Below are 21753 nucleotides of genomic sequence, written 5' to 3'. Positions count from 1 at the left end.
AGCATATGTAAGCTAAAACGGATATAAAATACTTTTTATTAGCTCTTTATGAAAATGTTTGTTCAAATCTCTTGGTTTTGAGATTTTAAATGCATGGTGTGTAGGATTTATCAACTGAAAAATACCAAAACTCTTTATTCCATTATTTGTAATTAAGTATCACTTTCAACGTTGTTTTGTAGTGTAGTTGGGAGCAAACTGTGATCTAATTCGTGGTTTGATTTATGTTGCCAAGCTAGTGAGAAAAGAATTTTGTTTGTTCTGTTGCATTAGCTACTGTGCGTGCAGGAAAGATTTTGAAAAACTTCTTTAGCACGTAGGTGGCTTTCATCATTAGCATCCTAAGTTCAGATCAGGGTGATATGGTAAATGACAAAACAGGAGAATTGCTTTGGGTCATGTGAAGGATAAAAGTTAACATCAACAGAGTAGTTTGACGTGGATGAAAAGCTTGTTTCTCTGGTTTACTTGTGTCTCAGTCTTGAAGTCTCTTTTGCAGCAAAGTTTGCAAATTACAGATTCCTCAACTGGACCACAAATAATAAAAATAAATTAATGAAGCAACTTTCCCTCTTACTTATACAAAATTCAGTTCCTTTTTTCCTGTCCAAAACTGTGTTCATGCAAAATTCATAATATTTGCCGCTTTCAGTTTTGGAACTGGCAGTGAATTCCTTCAGTGGAGATTTGCAACGTGCAGTGATTTGATGTTCTCTTGGCTGGTACTAGCATTCTTTTCTCTTGAAGTGTTCCAAAGATGAAAGGAAGCCTTTCTAAAACAGAGTTGGGAATCAAGTGTTATCAAATGGCTTGAGATTGTCTGAGTTTTGATGCCTTCCAAATTTGTCTTTGCTAACTTTCTGAAATTGGGTCTGACATCATCTCTAATTCACCAACATGGGTTTGAATGGTCCTACTTGGTGCAGTTTTCTTAATGTGAGGTGGTGGTTGTGGATTCCTTTATCATCTCTGTGTTGACGCATTGCCACCATGGGCGACAATTAGTGGCCTTTTACTTCCTCACACATTTCTCAAGTCTGTTCTTGTTAATACTTGGTCTCCTTTGCCTCAGCATTTCAGAGTGGAGATCATAGTGACATCCTTCCTGCATCTGGACAGTAACCCTCCCTTGAATGTGGAAAAGGCCTTGTTTCAGCTACTAAGGTTTTTGCCATACTTAGAGATTTAGGTCAAATATACCATCTTAGACACTTGACCATCGCTGTTTGTCCTCTTCAGAATCTCCATGCCATTTCTTGCATTTTAAATGAATGAGCAATGAATGGTGCATTGATCTGTGAAAGTGGAAAAACTTGTAGGTCAACTATGTGTAAATTAGTGGGTTTTTTAATAACAATTTTTCTAGTAGAAGTTGAAGATATCACTGAGGGGGTGTTTAAGAAAAGGGATGTTCAGGTTACGATTCACTCTGCTTAAGAAAAAACACTGGTAACCATTATTAGATAACAGCTATTTCAGATTCTGGAAAAATTCTGGGTTTGGAGGAGATATAATGTACTTTTTAAAGTTGTTTAGAATATGGTTCTGATGAGCAATTGTAGCGTTATAATTATTCTAGTGAACTTTCCCACCTTGTATTATTGTATTTGCAGTATTTGATGATATCTTTAAAAGTTGGTGTTTTGAGAACTGAAGGGCTTTCATGTGAACGACAAAATGGCAGAACTTTTTGATTATGTATAAATGCCTATTTGCTGAAGAGGACTGAACTCTAGCTGTTTTTCGGTTCAGGCAGGGTTGGTAGTCACACACAAAGGTGCCTTGCTTAGGAGTGACAAATGACAGGTGTCTTAGTAAGTATATAAATCTGTGTTGTGATATGGTTTTTTGAAAGCTGTGCTCTACGTTGCTAATAATGGTATTGATTTTCTTTTTCTTTAGCTTACGGTGGTATCAACATCCCACTGAAGAAGAGCTGCGGATTCTTGCAGGGAAGCAAAGAGGAAAGAGTAAAAAAGATAGGTAAATACTTATTTTAGGCTTGTCTTCCCCCACCTTTTGGGGTTTTTTCAGCGTGATATGGTTCATCTAATAACTTTGCCACCCTACTTTTGTCTTAGCATGAGTTAAAAACTGCTAGTTGCATATGACTGCCTGGCTTGCATTAAGTGTCACAGTTCTTTACCAATACATGTTTTTTCAGCTTAACAGAATTGGACATTCCCTAATTGTGCAGAATGGATTAATTTCCACCCACAAAATGGTCTGAAATGCTAATTTGATGACGAGTTTTTTCCAGTGAATGTATGCATTTAGATGAAAACTGAGAAAACAAATCTTAGGATTGCAGCTTTTCATCTTGAAGCAAGAGAAGAAAGATTTAAGTTCAACATAGGATTACTATGAGCCGCCACTCTTAACGTAGCTGTGAAAAAGGTAAATGGGCTCCTAGGATGTATTATGTGAAATGTTTCTAGTGAAGAGATAGGGAAATATTAATCCTCTTGGACAAGACACAAATGTACAACTTTATCTGGATTACTGTGTACAGTTCTGATCACTTGTGTTCAAGAAAAATTAATTTTGTATGTGAACAGGTTAACAGAGCTGCTAGGATCATCCAGGAAACAAAGTCTATCTTATTCAAGGGGGCTAAAAGAGCTGGGCTTGTTGAATCAGTCAGAAGACAACTGAGGGGATGGAATAGCTGTCTTTCAGCTTAAATGGGAAATAGATTTTTGGTATTCATGGAGTTCTGGACTGCCATACCAGAAGTACAGCTGTGTCAAAAACTGAGACATCTTCAGGTGGTGGAGCTGGCCATGTTGATGAAATATTTCTAAATTGATTTTGCTTAGAACCAAACAACTCTGGTTTTCTTTTTGGCAACACAGGAGGTTTGCTCTAGCTCTGTTTCTTCTATCCCAGTATGAACTCTTATAAGTATTAAGATTTGAATTAATCTCTGCACTGCTTATATAATCTGTTAATTGTAATGTAATTTTTCCCTGTTTCCTAGCTCTTAAGCAGCATGGTTAGCAATCTTATTTACATCATTTAGGTTGAAAAAGACCTCTGAGATCATCTAGTCCAGCCTTTGATCACAGGTCACTTGGAACATGGCCCCAAGGGCCACATCCAGGCATTCTTGAAGACCCCCAGGGATGATGACTCCACCACACACTGCCCAGGAAGGGCAGCCCATTCCAATTCCATGACAAAATTCCTCTTGAGGTTCATTCTGAACCTCTCCTGGCACAGCTTGAAGCTAGGTCCTTTTATCCTGTCACTAGTTAACCTTGAGAAGAGACCTTCCCCTGCTTGGCTACAACCTTCCCTCAGGTAGTTGTAGAGAACAAGAAGGTTCCTTGTGAGCCTCCTTTTATCCAGGCTGAGCCCCTCCAGCTCCTTCATCCTTTCCTCATCAAACTTGTATTCTAGACCTGTACCCAGTTCTATGGCCCTTCTCTGTACTGACTCCAGCACCTCAATGTCTTTCTGGTTGTGAGAGGCCCACAACTAAGCACAGGATTCTAGGTGTGACCTCACCAGTGCTGAGTACAGGATACAGTCACTGTACCTGTATATATAGTGTCTACAGTACACTATACACGGTCCTGCTGCCCGTACTATGTCTGACACAAGCCAGGATGTCCTTGGTCTTCTTGGCTCCCTAGGCCCATGCTGGCTTATGTTCAGCCAGCAGCCCCAGATCCTCTTCTTCTGGGCAGTTTTCAAGTGACTCTGCTCCATCCTGTAGTGCTGCATGGGGTTGTTGACTCAAGTATAGGACCTGGGACTTGGTCTTGTTGAACTTCATGCCACTGGTGTCAGCTGATCAGTCCAGCCTGTCCAGATTCCTCAGCAGAGACTTCCTGCCCTTGAGGAGATCAACACTCCAATCCAACTCAGTCTTTGGAAATTTACTGAGGGTGCCCTCCATCCCCCTATACAGATGATCTAAAAAGATCTTGAACAGGACAGGGCCCAATACTGAGCCTTATGGAACACTATTAGTGATCAGCTGCCAGCTGGATGCAGCATCATTCACTGCCATTCTCTGGGTTAAGTTGTTCCCTGTAAAGTAGTATTTTTTCCTTTTTTGCAACCTTCCTTAAAATTAAGAACTTTTTTTTATCTTAACAGTTTTTTGTGACAAAAATGAGGCAAAATAATTGTGAATAAGATAATAATTTATAATTATCCATTTAACCAGTGATATTTATTCATATGAGAAATAACTTCAGTTATCTAATTGTAAATCCACCTGTAGGAGCTTTATACTGAAAAACACAATTACACTGCCAAATAATAATTGTACTTTGCTCTTAATGCCTTTCCTCAGCCTTGCCAGTCTTTTGCAATAGTAGTAGTAGGTGGTTTTACCAGGGTGAATGTTAATCAAAGGGGAATATAAAACTTCAAAGAAACTAAAGCAGTAATGTGGAGGCTTAAATGACACTTTCTTTGCTTTGCTTGTTTAACAGCTGAATTAATGGTAAATTATTTTTTAATGAATAAATGTACCTCTGTGTCCTTGGAAGAGGTGACTCTTGTTCAGGAAGGGCCATGGTTATTTGGAAATTGTTTCTGTGGAATTGGTTTGGATTTTCTGATTTAGGTTGCACAAAATGGAATGCACATCTTGTGAGTCATCTCAATAAGATGTGAAACAGATAGTGTGGGAGAAATAAGGATGCATCTGTTTGGTACTCCCCATGATAAAGAATACATTCCAAGATAAAGAGTCTGCTTTGTCAAGCCCATAGTCTTACAAAGTGTAATACCTGCTCCTTAAATACACTCTCAGTCTGAACTAATTTAAAGATAAATGATTAAAGGAGGTATAGGGAGGTTGCTTGAAATTTTGCCTTAGAAACAGCTGTACTACGAAATTTTAGTCAATTTTATTCAGTGCATATTATGCTGTAGGCTTTAGGAGTACAGGAATATTAGACAGGTTTTCTGCTACAGAATAGCTTGTATTATATGAAATTGTTAGGCTAATGAAAAGGTCCATAGCTACTGTGAATTACTTTGAACTAAAGCATCCAGCGATCCTGGGTATGATCTGTCTGTGCCTCTTGGATTGTGTAGCCCCTGGGATAATTAAAGTGTAGGAACACTAAGTTTTTTCAACCTGAAATGGCTTCAGTAGTAAAAATCTGCATCTCATTCAAGGTGATAGTACTCCTGGATACAGGCAGTAGGAAAATAAACGGGAGTACAGCTGGGGGCAGGGAAGTACACAGGAGCTTGCAGGTAGTCTAGTCCTTGGGCAGTGTTTGGGACTTCTTTGCACAGCTAAATTTTTTGAGTAATGATTTAGATTCCTATCTACAGTCTGTCCATTAAAATTCTTGTGCTTCAAGTTGTACTAAGCGTTACTACAACATGAAAAAATTATTAATGCTTTCTGCTTGTATTTTTCTCTCACATTGGAGCTGAGATGAAAGCATTCCTGAAAGTAAATTCATGATTTATCTGATTTCTTTTTAATGTTTATATCCCAAGAATTTGTTTTTCTGTGGAAAATCCACCTCTCCTTTTCTAATTTCAGAAGTGATTTCTAAAATGTGGCAGTTTATTGTTTCCTTCTAACCTTTTAGAGGTTTTAAGCTTTAGGTTTGATTTTTTTAATCTAACAAAACATCTTCTGATCTTCTTTAATGACTTTTTTTTTTAATAGTGGGAGAGGGAAGTTTTACATTAGTTAGTAATGCTCATCTACCAGATCAAATTCTTTAGCTTTGTTCATGTTCTTTTATGAGTTAGCTGGGTTTTTTAATTTGAAGTCTACTAGTAATTTCAGGGAAGCAAAAATCATAATACTGGTATAGTTTGAGAGCTCCAGATGAAAAATGCCTTTTCTAAACACACACCTTTTTAGATTAGAAAGATATCTTAAATTGCCTTCACTTGATGGCTAGTAGGTTGCACCTTTTAAGGATCAGCTTATGTGATGTACCTTCTTGTTGTGACAAGAAGGACTGATGCAGGAGGTTTTTTTTATTTTTTTGACCTTGGGAACACCCTGTATCTCTGGAAAATCAGTGAGCTGAAATAAATACTGTCCCCTGGATTTTGACTCAATACATGCTCAGATAGAAGTGTCTGGAAGCCATTTAAATCCATACCAGAGTAGTATGTCAGAGTTTGTCAAGTTATAGCTGGGAGCCGTTGACATACCTGGTTGTTTTCCAAGATTTAAACTTGAAGGGGTTTTTTTAGCTAGAGACCTAAAAATACTTGTATTTGGGGGGGGGGGGGGGGGGGGGGGGGGGGGGGGGGGGGGAAGCATTCTGCATTTTTCTAAAATTTGAAATGTCATTATATATTGAAAAAAAATCTATTTTGTCATACCCATGCTTGTACTATCTATTTATTTATTTATTTTACAGAAAATATAATGGTCATATTGAAAACAAACCCTTAACCATTCCAAAAGATATTGATCTTCATCTGGAAACAAAATCTGTAACAGAAAGGGACACTATTGGTAAGAGAATGCAAACAATAATATATTATTTCCAAAATATCCTGAGTCTTTGTACCAAGTAATTATTTGTAATTAATGCTGAAATATATATTTTTTGTAGACAGTGAATGAATAGAAGCAAAACCATCATAAATGAGAAAGCAGGTAGTAGGGCTTTTCATGTTCCATGACTGGCAAAATTTAATAGCAATGTTGTGGAAAGGGATGAGTAGGTGAAATCCAGCATAAAGTACAACTGTTTTATCAAGTGTCCATAGCAATATGAGACAACACTGAAAGAATCACATAATAGTCTATTCAAAAGACTTTGTACAAGAAAATAACAAGTTTAATCTTTGTACAAGAAAATAAAAATTGGCAAATGTCAAGTCATACACTTTCTGCTCATCTAAAACAGGAAATGTGCTGTAGCATTGGAACCAAAGCCCTTTAAACCTTACATCTCAAGCATTCAGGTAAAATGCTTAAAAATGGCAAGTGACAGTACAAAAATATGCAGCATTAAGTGTTTTGGAAAGTACTATTTTTTTTTTAGATGGTAATTTTTTATTTTTAAATTATAATCAGTCATTTTGTTACAGAAAGTTCATGTATGAATATGTACGTGATACTTGTTTTCTTTCTACTGACATTTTTACCTATATGTGTTCTCTGGATAAATATAGAAAGAAAGGATATTCCTATGCAGGAGACTTCTCAGCTTAAATTGTAGGAGACAGCATTTGTGTAACAGAAATGAAGCTTTTGAAGTAAATAAACGAAGCATTCACAAGTTTCAATTAGTGTTAGTTTCCTGAAATTATAGCATTTAACTGTCAACTTGAGTGATACAAAATAGGGTTGGACTGTGTTTGAAAAGTAATATATACAATTTGTTTGTAAATCTAACCAGATTGTTATTTCAAAATAAGCGTAGGACTTGGAAACCTAAGTTTGCCCAACTTCATATCTTTGCCAACAGGTAGCTTGTAATCAAGTTAAACATTCAGTAATGTTTTTCTGCTTTCAAATTGTGTAAATGTAGGGAAGATGTTTGGGAGGGACAATTTGTGTTGTCATAAACGGTTCTTTGCAGTTTCTAACGCCTTTCGGAACTCTCTCCGTAACAGCCAGCCAGTATGCAACACAGTATGATCCCCAGAATTTTTGCAGTGAAGTTTACACAACAGATACTGCTTTATAGGATAACTTAAAATCTTGATGAGCAAATCATCAGTATCCTAGATGGTGGTGTTTGTAAAATAAAAAGAGCTGTTTATTTGTAATATAATAAATGATAGCCAGTGAGATTTTAATCTTTAACAAAGATTAAAACAAGCCTTCTTACCTGGAATTGCAGCAAGACACAACTGGAAAACTGTTTACTCTGTGTGTTGTGAAATCTAAATTAAGCATGCTTTTTGGATTTAGGATGTTAATGTATAAAAGCTGAGGTGATAAAATAGTAAAACCTTCTAGCCTTATAAATTTGAGTAGCAATCAAGTGTTGGATGTCAGAAGTAAAGAATGAAGTTAATTTTTGAGTAACTTTTTCATTGTTGTTGTATTTCACTTGGTTGATCTGATTCTACCTAAACTTTAATACACTTAATACACAATTGAAAACCTCTTTTAGTTGCTATTCTATTCTGTATACATCAGTAACTGCCTTAAAACGTATTTTTAGCATTCACAAACTTATGTTTTTCAGCATTGCATTACTTTCCAGAATATCAGTGGTTGGTGGATTTCACTGTTGCAGCTACAGTTGTGTATGTGGTGACAGAAGCCTATTACAGCATTATGAAGCCCTCACAAGAAATGAATATCAGCATAGTGTGGTGTCTGCTTGTCTTGGCTTTTGCAGTGTATCCTTTTCTGTTTCGTTGAATCCCCCTCTACCTGTTCCAAATAGTTTACATCATTCTGCAATTTGTATAAAACTCTGTGCCATTGATGGGAAGGATGCAAAAATATTTAGCGTTTGGAAGAATGATCCTTTAAGTTAATGCCATTGTTGAATAATATTTATACTTTACATGCACTTTGTAAATGCTAGTATCATTAGCTTGTTAACATTAACACCAGACCATTTAGGAGAAAAATACATGTATGCAAATATAGTTAATGCTCACCTGTAGTATGTAGTGGTTCTAAACTAACTTGATTTTGCTCAGTTTGGCAATCAGAAATAGTTATGTATAAAGAAAGTACAACTTTAAATGAAGGTTGGAAATTTAATGTGTGTTTTTTGTTTTCAGTATGTTTAATCTGATACTTCCGGTTAGAACAGTACAGTTACGTGTATACTAGTTTATTGCAAAAATAGAGGTGTGAATTCATAATTAAAATATACATTCAAGGCATTCTTACAGGAAGTAAGGTATGCTGAGAGTTGTAGGAACTGAGCTTTGTGAAAAGCTAAACTCACCTCTGAACCTGAGGGAAACAGAAGTGGAGTATTTGGGAAACAGGCATTGTCAAACCATAAAATGATTATTTTGTTATGGAGAAGACAGGTGGGGGTTTTGGGGTTTTTTTTTCATGTTTTGTGGTGTTTGGGGGTGTTTTTTGTTTGTTTGTTTTTTGGGTGTTTTTTTCTTTTTTTTGGTGGTGGGTTTTTTTTGTGTGTGTGTTTATTTGTTTGGGTTTTGTTTGTTTTGTGGGTTTTTTTGTTTGGTTGGTTTGATTTTTTGTTTTGGTTTTTTGTTTTTTGTTTTTTTTAACTGGAGAAGGCAGTATCAGACATAGATGCTTGCATGGTAAATAACTGTATTCCACATATGAATCCAGACACCAAATTTAGGGAGGAAAGTTGCAGTTTAAAGATACAATAGGGGATCAAGCAGTGGAATTGAATAAGGGCTTGTAAGAGTGCAGACTATAGAAAGTGAATTGCTACAGCTCCTCTGTTCCTTCAGCAGCTGAGAACAGATAAAATGCTAAGTTACAGCTGATAAACCTCTTGAATATTCAAAATTGTTTCCTCTGTATAAATGCTAGTTCTTTAGAGATTCTTACTGTGTTGTGGTTGGTTCAGTTGGTTAGCAGTATATATCAGCAGTAGCTGGTGGTGTTGTGTCAAACCTTGAACTCTAATGTTTGGTTACATTTGGCTAAGAGTTTAGAATATGCTTCATGCTTGCCTGTCCTGGATAATTATTAAAATGTGTGCTGCTTTTATAGTATGGACAGGAGTTCTTCTCTAAGTAGGCTGAATTTTAAATTATAGGATTTTTCCAGAGTCTTTGCTTGTAATGTAGAAGAACTTGCTAGGAGAGAAAGTCAACCCACATCTGAATAAAAAGAATGTCGGTAACATGCTTCCAGATCAAGTATTTCCCCTTTGACTTGTCAGTGAACAGATCCATGGTCCAAAAGGTTGTTTTTCTAGTCTACTCTGAGAAGAGAATCAGTGTCTGGCTTTTTTGCACCTTTTAATTGTATTATAGCTAATAGGTAATATATAGTTTTTACTGCACATCTTCTGTTATTTTTTGGTTTGAAGTTGGGAATTTTAGTTTAATCTTTGCAGAAGGAAGGAGAAAGAGGTGGCTACTGTTTCAAAAATCAGAAGTGATAGCCAACTCCTTTCACTCCGATTTTGAGACTGAGGGGGAGTTTAATAGAACTAATGGAAAAACAAGGTTTTAATACTAAAGCCACAATGTACTCTTAAATTCATTGGTGACAATGCCCTGTTTGCTTCATCTCTTGTATCTCATTAGTAGTCAATTTAAATAACACTATAGTAATTGCATTTCTAAGTGAATCAGAGTTGTGAATTATATATTGTAGGAAAACGACTGCAGTAAGTTTCTTACTGTGGTTTTGTACACTGTCCTATCACTATTTTCATTTGGTCGTCATTTCAGGGCAAAACTTCTCAAAATATTTAAGTTGCCTGTCAATGCAAGATTTTTGTCTCAGTAGTGTGAATGTGCAAGTCTGTGCTTAGTATCTGTGTGAGGAGTTAGTGGCAGTGTAGAAGGATGCAGTGACAGGAAATATAGTCTAAATTTTATATTAGCCTTAACATCTCCATAACTATGTTAACATAACTTATTCCAGACATTACAGCTTTTGGGGTGAAGGTGGTACAAGACAGAGGTATTGGTCACAATTCTTGTGGTCACTGGAACCTAGTCAGGTGAGATTTCAGAAGAGATTCATTCATGTGTTGTGACATCAGGCTTTTGAGATGCAGAGAATACTTGAAACTTTCTCAACTAATACGTAACTAATATGCTCACTCAGCATGTCAAGACCACAAATGATTCTGTGATAATGAAAAATTCAGAAAAAAAATATTTTTATTGGAAAGCAGTCAACATGATATGTCAGAGTTAAATATAGAACAATTTTGTGTTCTGCTGATAAATGTTTCTGCTGTTTCATGCCTGTGTGTTGAGGTAAAAAGTTGTACTAAGGATACAAAGCAAGTTTGCAGATGATAAAAAACTGGAAGGAGCTGTTGACTCCCTTGAAGGCAGGGGTGGCCCTGCCGAGCAGCCTCAAAAAACTAGAGATCTAGGCAATCACCAACCATGCTAAGTTCAACAAGGGAAAGTGTTGGATTCTGCACCTGGTAGTATGGGCAGACCAGGGAACAGGAGTCTGGAAAGTAGTGCCATGGAAAAGGAACTGAGACTGCTGGTTGACAGAAAGTTGAGTGAGTCAGCAGTGCCCTGGCAGCCCAGGAGGAAAAACTGGCCCAACTTGGTCAGCCAGGCAGGGGAGGGTATTGTCCTACGCTAAGAAAGACATTCAGCTATTAGAGAGCATCTAAAGGAGGCCACAAGGATGATGAAGGAGAGGAAGCTGTATGAGGAGTAGCTGAGGTCACCTGATCTGTTCAGCCTAGAGGAGACTGAGGGAAGGTCGCATTGCAGTCTTCAACTTCCTCATGAGGGAAGAGGAGGGGCAGGCACTGATCTCTTCTCTGTGGTGACCAGTGACAGGACTCGAGTAAATGGTGTGAAGTCAAGTCAGGGGAGGTTTCACGTGGAGCGTGGTTGGTCACTGGAACAGGCTCTCCAGAGGAGTGCTCGCAGAACCAAGCCTGACAGAGTTCAAGAGGCATTTGGACAGTGGTGTCAGGCAGATGGCATGATTCCTGGGGATGGTGCTGTGCAGACCCAGGAGTTAGATGATCCTATGGGTCTCATCCAACTCGAAATGTTCTCTGCTTCTGTGAATTTTCATGTGTTTTAGTAGGAACAGAAGATGGATCTTTTTCACTTCAACCATATGAACTGTAAAATTCAAGAATACCATAATTGCAGCAGTTTAAAAAATAAAATCATTTTTGTAAAAGGGCATACCATAAATTCAGCAATGCCTGCAACTACATACAATATGCAAGGTATACAATTCTATAATGCCTTTGTGGCCAAAAAAAATGGATTAAACGGTGGGGGGGGGGGGCTGGTGCGGGCAGTGTATTAACTTAGCACTAAATACTCCCAAATTATTCTTTCAGTAGATGCTAAATATTAGGTCTTGCAATGGAAGGAAATGATGAAGCAAGCCATAATGCTTCAATTTCCTCCTACCCAAAAATAGAAGCAGTGGTGATTGTTTAACTAACAGAGGGTTTCAGTCATGTAGTTTGCATAATCATGAATTTATTGAGTTTTGAATCTGCACTATAATTGTAATTTATTGTTAGTATGCTTCTTTTTCCTCCTTGAATTTTCCAAATCCTTCAATCACAATCCATACTTAAAGTCATGAAGTATCTAGGGGCTCATAAATCTGATGATAGATTAGGATTGTTGATCACAAACTGTTATTAAGTCCTTTGTACAACTTCATGGTGTTTTCAATTTGTGATTAATGTCCCTAGCTGTAAAAAGAGCCTTGGTTTAAGCATGTAAGCACTAGAGAAACAAAGCTTTCCATTACACAGTCTGTATGATCTATTATGTACTTCTTTTGGGGATGAGTTAAGTCTTCCTTTTGATGTATCAGGATTTTCTGTAAAGTATAGAGGAGTCTGAAGGTGATTAGTGTATGAGCTTAGAATTACTAGATGCTGTCCTTAGACCACGTTATGCATATAAGAATCTCTGCATATAAATGAAATTTAGCAGTGTGTACGTTAAATGTGTGCTGCCTGTTGAAGTGCGCTATTGCATAATCATAGTTTTATTGAGAGACTTATGATTGTTCAAATGTTTTACTGAATAGATACCCAAATATGTTTTCATGTACTCTACATATTAAAGTTCTTTACTTTATTCTGGACTGGTATTGCCTACCATTTAAATTATAATGAGCTGCAGTTCATAGTAATAGGAGTTGACAGTGTATCATGAAAAGTTTACCCTAATCTGTTTCAGTTTAGAACTAATTTAGAAATGTGTAAAAAAAATAAATACTTAATATTTTTAAAACACCTGATAACACAGCAGGTGATGTCTTAAATGTTTATCTTTGCGGCAGTGGGGCTAGATAAAAGGATTTGGTATATCATACTGGAGCATAGAGAGGGTTTTAAGACTGACTTGGTTTTTCCAAGGTGAATAGGGGATAGATTTTTCTTTCCAAGATGGGACTTAGTGTGCTGTTGTCTTACAACTCTCTTTGAGCTCAAAGTCTCAAGTGTGTGCATAGTTGAAGACCTTGAGGAAATGCCTTAGTGGTGAACTTGTTGGTGTTAGGTTAATGGTTAGACTTGATCTTTAAGGTCTTTTCCAAACAAAATGATTCTGTCTGAAAGGAGAGAAATACAGGTTCATCTTTTTATGTGTCTTCTTTCTTACTATAAGTAAGCCTAGATCAAAACTCTACTCCAGAGTATTCCTGGCTATGCATTATGTGATTATTATGCTTTAATTTGTTCTGTAATTTAACCTGAAATTGGCTGAACGCATACTACCTTCAAAAGAAATAAATGCACATCATAGAACAGTGCTGGCGTAGATGACCAAATTACAAGATTATAATTCATAGTTATTTTACAAACTTAATTTTCCTTGACCTATTTCTTATGTAGTAAGATACTATTTTCATTGACTACCCATTATTTCAAAGTTGAGGATGGAGGTGAAAGATCAGTCTGTGTAACCTTTGGTTTTTTCTTCTTTGTGAAAGCAATGGCAATACTCATTGTGACAGAAAACTATTTAGAGTTTGGCTTGGAATCAGGTAACTCCTTTCTTTAGTGTTTAAAACAGCTGTAGTTACTGGATTATTTGAAAAAAAAAATTTCCAACATTTTTGAGAAAGTCTTTGTTAAAATGGATGGTGTAAGTCATATACTTTTGAGAAAATTTACTTTGGAATGAGGATTCTAAATATACCCTGTATATTTTCCTATTTTCTCTTAAATAGTGTATTCTTTGCCTAGCTTGTTTGTTTTGTTAATTGTATTTGCCTTCCAGTTATAGATTTAGCCCTTCTTGACTTTCAAAGTAAAATGTAGCTCCCTTACTGGAAAAGTATTTAAAAAGTTATCTTTTTTCATCTTCCCAAAGTGTCCAAATATTACGGATGTTGTTAATCAAGTTTTATTGTATTGTGGCCAGCAAATTAGCACATGAAAGAGTTCTGCTAGACCTATGAAAAATTGTTTAAAAGATAACTTGTTATCCAGCACTTTATTTCACAAAAGGGATTCTTCATTTGTACTATAATAAATATATGTGTCTCTGCAGGATTCTCAAATTTCTCAGAAAGTGCTATGCAGTTTCTTGAAAGACAAGGTTTGGAGTCACAGTAAGTTTCTGGAAATATACTTGTCTGTTTATATGTGAATTTGTGAACCATTTGGATTTTCTTAGCAAGCCTTTGTCTTGCATGTTTTGCTTTCTACATAGTTATAATCCCTGCAACAGTTTAAAGATATTAATAAATCTGAAAGTACCCACAAGTAACTGAAGTTGCATTAAAGTTTTCATTTTAATATGGAGATAATTTCTGACATTTTGATTGTAGTTCATAAAATATAGTTCAAAACTGTAAACACTTTTTTCATAGTGTTTCCCTTCAGCAAGGTTTGTTTAGATAAATAATTTTTTTGTCATTCCTGTGGCGTGCAAGACCTTCAAGATGGAGTTTGTGTTAAACTTCGCATTAGGAATAAATAGTGTTGTTCAATTCCATTTTCAGGTTGTAGATATGTTCCCATCATACAAAAACATTTGCTTGCTACAGGACATCGAAGCCTCATATAGGCTGTTGAAGGAACATATAGCTTGTGATGTTACATAAATATAATAGGCAACCTTTGTATATTGCAAAATGGATTTCTGTTACAGTTCCTTATATATGTGTGCTAAAATTTAGGGAGCATTTCATCACTGGGAGCACAACACTGAATTTCTTGGTTGGTAGATCTCAAGAATCATGCAGAAGCCATGAGATATCTTTATTTTTGAGGAACAGAAGTTTCCTCAAACTGGATTAGTGTAATTTATGGATAAACTCGTGGGAAACTGGCAACTGAATCCCATGTCTTTCTTAGCCCTTCTTTAATCTGCTTTCCTAAGTTATTACAAGGTTACTAACTTCTGTATTCATTTTCATGTTAAGGGTTTGTTTAGTTATTGTAGTGCTTTTCCTTTGTTAGCAGCAACTGAGTTAATGATGATGTCTCTCAATAGTTAGGTGACATACATTAAGAAAGAATGTGAAACTCATTTGAATCACTAGATTTGGTTTTGTTCCTCTTTAATCTTAGTTACATTTCACTGTAACTGATTTTTTGGTTGTTTGTTTGAAGGTTTTGTCTTGCTGTGTTTTTTAGTTTGTGTAATCCTGTGTTTGTTACTTATGTAATTAATTCTGTGATTTTGTTGATCCAGGATATTTTTCACATAGTTTTTTTTGTATACAATGCTAATTACTTGGAAGAGACATGTTAATGACCACATGTACATTTCAGATAAATCTGTGAAAAGCTGCAGTAATAACAGTTTGATATAGATTTTCAATCAATAATGGTAGAACAAACGATCGGTTTTGTCTTTGAGCAGTTAAACTTATGAGACATCTGTTCCTCTTAAAAACACAGTCCTTAAATTAATTCTATTTTAGAATTAATTTGTTGTATAATTTGTTGTTAATTACAGTATAAAATTATTCTTTTTTCTTCTTCTCTACTAACAAATTAACAGTCAGTAATTTATCTCACTGTCAGTAAATTAGGTTTTCTGTTTTTCTAGGAAATAAATGGGTGACTTGGTTTGGTTTTGCAAGTACTTTTTAAAATTTTAATTTCTGATTGGTTTTTAATAATGCTAGTATTCCAGAGGAAGCCTATAGAATACTATTGGCTTTTTTTTATTAAGTGTTAGATACTGTTGGGTTGAAAGTAGTAGTTTCTGTTTTTCCCTGGTCCCTAAACTTCCTCCCAAAGAAAATGCTTATTTCCTTTCTTTTCTTTTAGGGGTCCTGTGTCTAAACTAACCTTCAAATTGTTCCTGGCTATTCTGTGTTCACTTATTGGTGCTTTTTTGACATTCCCTGGCTTGCGACTGGCTCAAATGCATCTGGATGCTCTGAATTTAGCAACAGAAAGAATAACACAGTAAGAGAAACTCTATGCAAATAGGTATATGCTACTCAGTCTTAAATCTTTTATGTCTAAAAATAAACACAGCAAACTATTCCAACAAGAAGGTAGTGACTTTATGACTTCTGTTGCTGCCTGTTTATCGTATTTTGAGCAGATTTGCCACCTGCTACTTTCTGCTCAACCTGTGCTCTGCCAGTGTGTTACATTCTTTGCCTTGTAATTGAGAGTCGCAATTAAAGGAGCTTTCCTTTCCTCCTGCAAAAGCTCCACCATGAATGTCTCTGTGTCTAGCTTTCTTTTCCCCATCATGTCTTTCCAGAAGTTAATACAGCCTTCAGGAAGTACAACCACAGACTGATTTTTTTCCACCCACACTTCCAGCTGGGCATTATTCCTTTAATAAATGTAGCATAGGATAAAATGCAGACATGACCCAGAATATTTTAAAAGGGTCATATGTTAATACCAGTTTAAAGGAATTCTTCATTTTCAGCCATCCTTCTATTCAGTAGTAAAATGTTCTGTCCAATTTAACTATTTCTCTTGAGCATTCTCATTCTCAGGTGACACTCCAAGTGTTTTTCAGAGACCTTCACTGTTGTTTAGTACATGATCATGGCAGATTCTGCAGCACAGGGTAGTGTTGGTACTCAGTTTGGTAAAATTCCTAAGAGAACCATTATATTTTCCACTAGGAAAATAATTTTTGTTCAAACTGCATTTTTTTTTGCTTCAGGAATGCTCAGCTTAAAAATTAATCTGTTTGAAGTGAGTTCATCAGTCTTGGTAAATTTATAAGTAAGTACACTTGCATTCAGTATAGTTGTCCATGTATAACAGCCAGCTACTGGCTTGTTTTATCTGCTGTTACATTTCTGTCTGTGTTTAGATTGTGACTTGAGTCACTTCCTAGTGTGTTTTTTCCAGAGAGATAACCTACTTAGTTCTTAATTGTTATGGTTCTCAATATTTTAAAATTCCTTGTGCTTTTTCTGTAAGTATTCCAATTATCTTTCTTGATCAATGGACATGCTAGGCAGAAATATAAACTCTCTGAAACATAAATCCCTTAATCAAGAACTAAAGGCAATTAATATCCATTGAAGTGTGGTTATGAAAATTAAAACTTCTTTAGATGATACTGGAACTGGTTGTTGAAGATAACTTTGTTCAACACTACCAAGTTATTTCTGAAATTCTACCAATCCTTCAACTATTCAACTGGAACAATGTGAAAATTACATTAATGGATTAAAATTGATAAGGTATCCATATAATTAGGCAAATCCATTATAAAGAATATTTGTCAAGTGATAGGTTCTAATAAACCTGAAGAACATAAATTGTCCTTGCTGATGCGCTTTTGTCAATGGGTAGATCATTTATTGACCATAGTGATTGTGATTAAAGGGGAGTTATAAATGAGGGTGACATGTCACCTGACTCTAAGTTGGGTGCTAAAACAATGTCTTATTTCTGCGGTCAAATACATACTCTATTTTAAAAACGCCAACCAAAACAACTACAAAGAAAAAGGCAATCAACTAAACAAAACACAAAAACAGCAAAAAAGAAGGAAAAAGCCTTCATCAAACCAAAAGCCCCCATGTCCCTTAAGCGGCCCAAAAATTGCATGAATCTCCCTTAAAACCCAACAAAAGAACCAAAACTAAACAACCCAAAAAAAGCCCCAGAACTTAAAGGTTAATGATCAAGTACCACTTCATTAATATGTTCAAAATTATTAGTGTGGTTCTTTTATGAGTATACGGAGTAAGTTCGTTGTTTCTGAGTAAAGAGAGTAACAATCATCTGGTGTCCATTTTGGTTTTGAGAACTGGTTTGATGTTTTTTTCTTTGGCAGTAGTATCCTTCCCTGCATATATTTGGAGTCTTCTTAACAAATCTGCATGATTTTCATACACATTCCCTCTTTTGCCAGAGGAGTATTTCAGCTTTCCTGCCTGTTAAGAATAAAAATCCAACCACTCTTTGGCACATTCCAGTTCATTAATTCAGTAGGATCTCTTAAATAACAGAAGCTCAGGTAAAAGGCTTTCATAATCTAATGAAATACTTTGGAAGTAGCCTTGACGCTGTTGCATTCTCTAGCACCGCTTAATAGCTAGTAGAGCTTATTTCTTCATCTGAAACCAAAAATTAAATTTGTGTGTGATGACAGCTCCTGTAACATGCAAACATTTTAATGGTTTTAGGAAGCTTGATAGTTTGCAGTCAGGAAGGTCATGTGTTATTTTGAATAAGTTTTGATGACATCATTTTTTCTGTAGTGTAGAAGCACTCTGGTGAAGGTGGAGACAAACCTGATTTTGTTAGTGAGGAAATACTGCTAACAAAACAACCCAATCCCTTCAACTGTTCTCATTTCATTTTAGTAATTAAAAATGAATTAGGAAAATTGGTTTAGAAATAGAGACGAAACTTTAGAAGTTCAGAAATAAAGAAGGATATTCATTTCAAGGAGAACTCAAAAAAATATATCCCCTTTTTAAATTCATCTGGTTTGTACTCAAAGATTACTAAAGAGTACTGCTTTTATTTTTGTTGTGCAATTTCATACAGTATTTTTTTTTGGTCTGAGTACCTTTAATTGAATTTAAGTACAAAGTTTCATTTAACCAAGGCTTCTAAATAAAATGCTTCATTAAGCTGTGAAATCTGACCTCTGACAACTGTTTCTCCTGTTCTTTTTAAAGCCAAAATCCAGTGTGATTTCACAATATATAATATTACTGTTTTGTTGAAATATAAGTCCTACCCATAAAATAGGGAAGTAATTTTCTTATTTATCTTTCTCCCAACTATTTGAAGTTAATTTTTCTCCTTTTGAATCGGTATACACTTTCAACAGTATGGTCATTGTTTTTGTTTACTGAGTTACCTCTTTTTTTTCTTTTTTCAGAACATTGCTACATATAAACTTCTTGGCACCTTTATTTATGGTTCTACTGTGGGTAAAACCAATCACTAAGGACTACATTATGAGCCCACCTTTGGGCAAAGAGAGCATTCCTTTGTAAGATTTCCTTTAAAAGTTCTTTCTGGGATATTGAGAACAAAACATTGTCTTAGAGCTCTTTGAAAGTCCTAGCATCAGCTGTCTGGAGGTATTGTGGAAGGTGCAGCTGAATTCTAAAGAGCTTCTGTTATTTCAAAAGAAGGAGAATTTGTTGCAGAATGTTGTGTGTTAAGGTGGTGGTTCCCAAAAAGCTGCTGTCTTCTGACATCTCCTTGGCAGTAATTCAGGCTTTTTTTTAGGGGTGGAATACCACCTCACTACTACCTGCTGGAACCTTGAATCTTGCCTATTGGTGTAGGAGAGAATTTGTTTCACGGAAAACAGTAGACAGATGTTGGCTTGAGAACTAGGCTAGGAAATTTATCTTGAAATTTACATGCTGATGAAGTGGTATTGAATTGATTGGTAGAATATTTAAAATATGAAAAAGGAAAGAGTTTCCAAGAAAGGTGGTATCTGAAATCAAAAGTATCATATTTGATTGTCATTGTCACTATTAGTCTTGCTAATGCAAAATAGACTTGAAACAGATACAATGGGCTGATTCATTTCTTGCTTTCTAGAGGTGAGATAAGCTTCTAAAGTGATCCTGTTGACCACTGAGCTATTAGATAGCAAAACACAACAGATATACATATTTTGTGTATCTTTTGTTTCTCAGCTCTTCTTACAATGAGTGTTGAGGTATTACTGGGTATCTCAGGCAACTGAAGTACCCATTTACAATCTAGTAGTATTTACCATCTAGTCCTGTGTGTCTGAAAACCTGTAATTACCTGAGCAATGTTGGGTTTTAGTGCCCTGCTTTCATTACTCAGAATTTAAGCATTTAAGAACTGTTCTTTTTTACAATGAATGCTGTTTTGAATCTTATGTTATAGGGTTACCGAGAAGTAGTAGGAAAGAGAAATATGAGGCAAAAGTAAATATAACTTGCATGTGAACTTCATAACTGTAGTTTGTGTGTTAACTGCTTTTGACAATTTGCCTTAAGATTACTTTACACATAATACAAAGAAATAACTGTAGCAGTAGGTGGTCTTTGAAAACAGCATTACCTTTTTTTTTATTATCCACAGAATGTCAGAAGATACATTTGATACCATCAGATTGTGGATTATAATCCTCTTGTGTGTTTTACGATTGGCTATGATGCGTCATCATTTACAGGCCTATCTGAATTTAGCCCAGAAAAGTGTGGATCAGATGAAAAAGGAAGCTGGTAGAATAAGTATGGTTGATTTACAGAAGATGGTAAGTGTGGTGGCACTGAGGTCATATGTAATACCTGGACTGTGCAAATGACTTTTTTTTACAATTTGTTGTCTTCTATGGCAGCAGAGCTCAAATTTGAATTAAGCTTTCTAGACTACATCTCCTATAAAAATAGCATAATTACAGAGAAAATCTGTGAACCAAAATATGGAGAGATGTATCATCTATGATGCAGATAGTTTGTCCTTGATTATTGGGAAGTTATTATAAAGGATCCCTTACAAGGAGTGGTGATCAACATGAGAAAGAAGAAATTGAATTTTGAAAGAAGGGTAAAATACTGTTACCAACTCAGATTTTTAAATTGAGGGAAAATTTATAAGATGGTTATATTTCAGAATAAAATGACAGATGTTTATTTCTGTCAGACCACTTTGAAGTGCCAGCCTAGTTTAAAAAATTCCTGTCTTATTGTGGACAAGGTGACATTTCTGAGGATTCTTTTTTTTTTTAAGAAAAGTAGTAAAGCATACCTTGAACAAATAGAGGAGGTAGAATGGCTGTTGTGTATTGTCTGCAAAATAAACTTAAATTTCTAGTGTTGCATGATAGTGCTGTCTAATGATCCTACTGAGTTGGGGTCTATGCAGGAGGAATATTGAAGGATGCCGTAAGGCAAAGACTCCTCTTCCAGGATTGTCATTATTACTTGTAGTTACACTAAGTGTCTGAAGGTCATAAGTGAACTGTGCAGTAGTTATTTACAAACTGGCAAGGAATTTGCTACAGAAAAATAATTAGGAAATACATGTAGTAGCAGCTGGTTAGGTTGAACTGTACCAATTGCTGTAAATGTGCTATTTTAGTACTGGGAGTTTTATTCCTATCTATAAAACAGTAATGTCTTATCAATGTGGCATTTCTTAAATCCATTTCTCCAGTATCTTCATATATTCTCTTTGACAAGGCCATAGTCACTAGATGTCACTAGATGTCTTGTTTTACTAATCATTTCTGCTTTACCTTTTTTAGGAACTTCTGCCAGTGAATTCTTTCCTGTCTGTCATTCTACAGTGATCATTACTTTTTAATTTGTTATTTTTGTCATATTCTATCAAAATTTTGACAATATTTTTGTTTCATGCTTTTTCTTCTGTCAGTGTCTTGCTACTTTTTTTTTCTCATGTGAGTTTTTTGATGCTTGCTCGTTAAGAAGCCGTTTGAGGCTTGAGAGGTATTCCCAAAACTGTCATGTCTGCCTTCATCATTTTTGCCACCCTGTATTCTGTTCTTTTTTAAAACCCAGGTAGTTTTATTTCACTCCTTGATTGCTATTGATTTTATCATGTTTTTTCATCTTTAGTTTTATCTTTTAGGCCAATAGCTTATATAAAATATGTAATGTTACAATCTTGATAAAAATGGAACAGATGGAGAGCAGGGATTTCAGTGAAACACAGTATGTGACTGAAAAAAAGACCATTTAAATGCTGTTATTGATCTAATGAAAACTCCTCATTGTTTTTAAAATACAAG

At 35.6% G+C, this 21753-nt stretch overlaps 1 protein-coding gene across 4 annotated transcripts in view; it reads left to right on the top strand.

The window, feature by feature from the left end:
* The window catches only part of TMEM161B (transmembrane protein 161B), a 41520-nt gene that overhangs the window by 10109 nt on the left and 9658 nt on the right, over nt 1-21753 (top strand). Inside the window, exons 3-10 of one of the 4 annotated variants that reach the window (XM_040089877.2) lie at nt 1903-1983; nt 6363-6460; nt 8169-8307; nt 13440-13591; nt 14101-14161; nt 15834-15974; nt 18886-18999; nt 20082-20256. In XM_040089877.2, the coding sequence (XP_039945811.1) occupies nt 1903-1983; nt 6363-6460; nt 8169-8307; nt 13440-13591; nt 14101-14161; nt 15834-15974; nt 18886-18999; nt 20082-20256 (961 nt within the window). Of the gene's footprint in view, nt 1-1902; nt 1984-2220; nt 2398-6362; nt 6461-8150; nt 8308-13439; nt 13592-14100; nt 14162-15833; nt 15975-18885; nt 19000-20081; nt 20257-21753 lie in introns of those variants that run through there. The other 3 variants (XM_040089876.2, XM_040089880.2, XM_040089879.2) reach the window with 3 other exon arrangements.

Source organism: Hirundo rustica, chromosome Z (assembly GCF_015227805.2).
Source record: "Hirundo rustica isolate bHirRus1 chromosome Z, bHirRus1.pri.v3, whole genome shotgun sequence".
NCBI lineage: Eukaryota > Metazoa > Chordata > Aves > Passeriformes > Hirundinidae > Hirundo > Hirundo rustica.
Note: the sequence above shows the minus strand (reverse complement) of the source record. Positions and strands in the feature narration are given on the sequence as shown.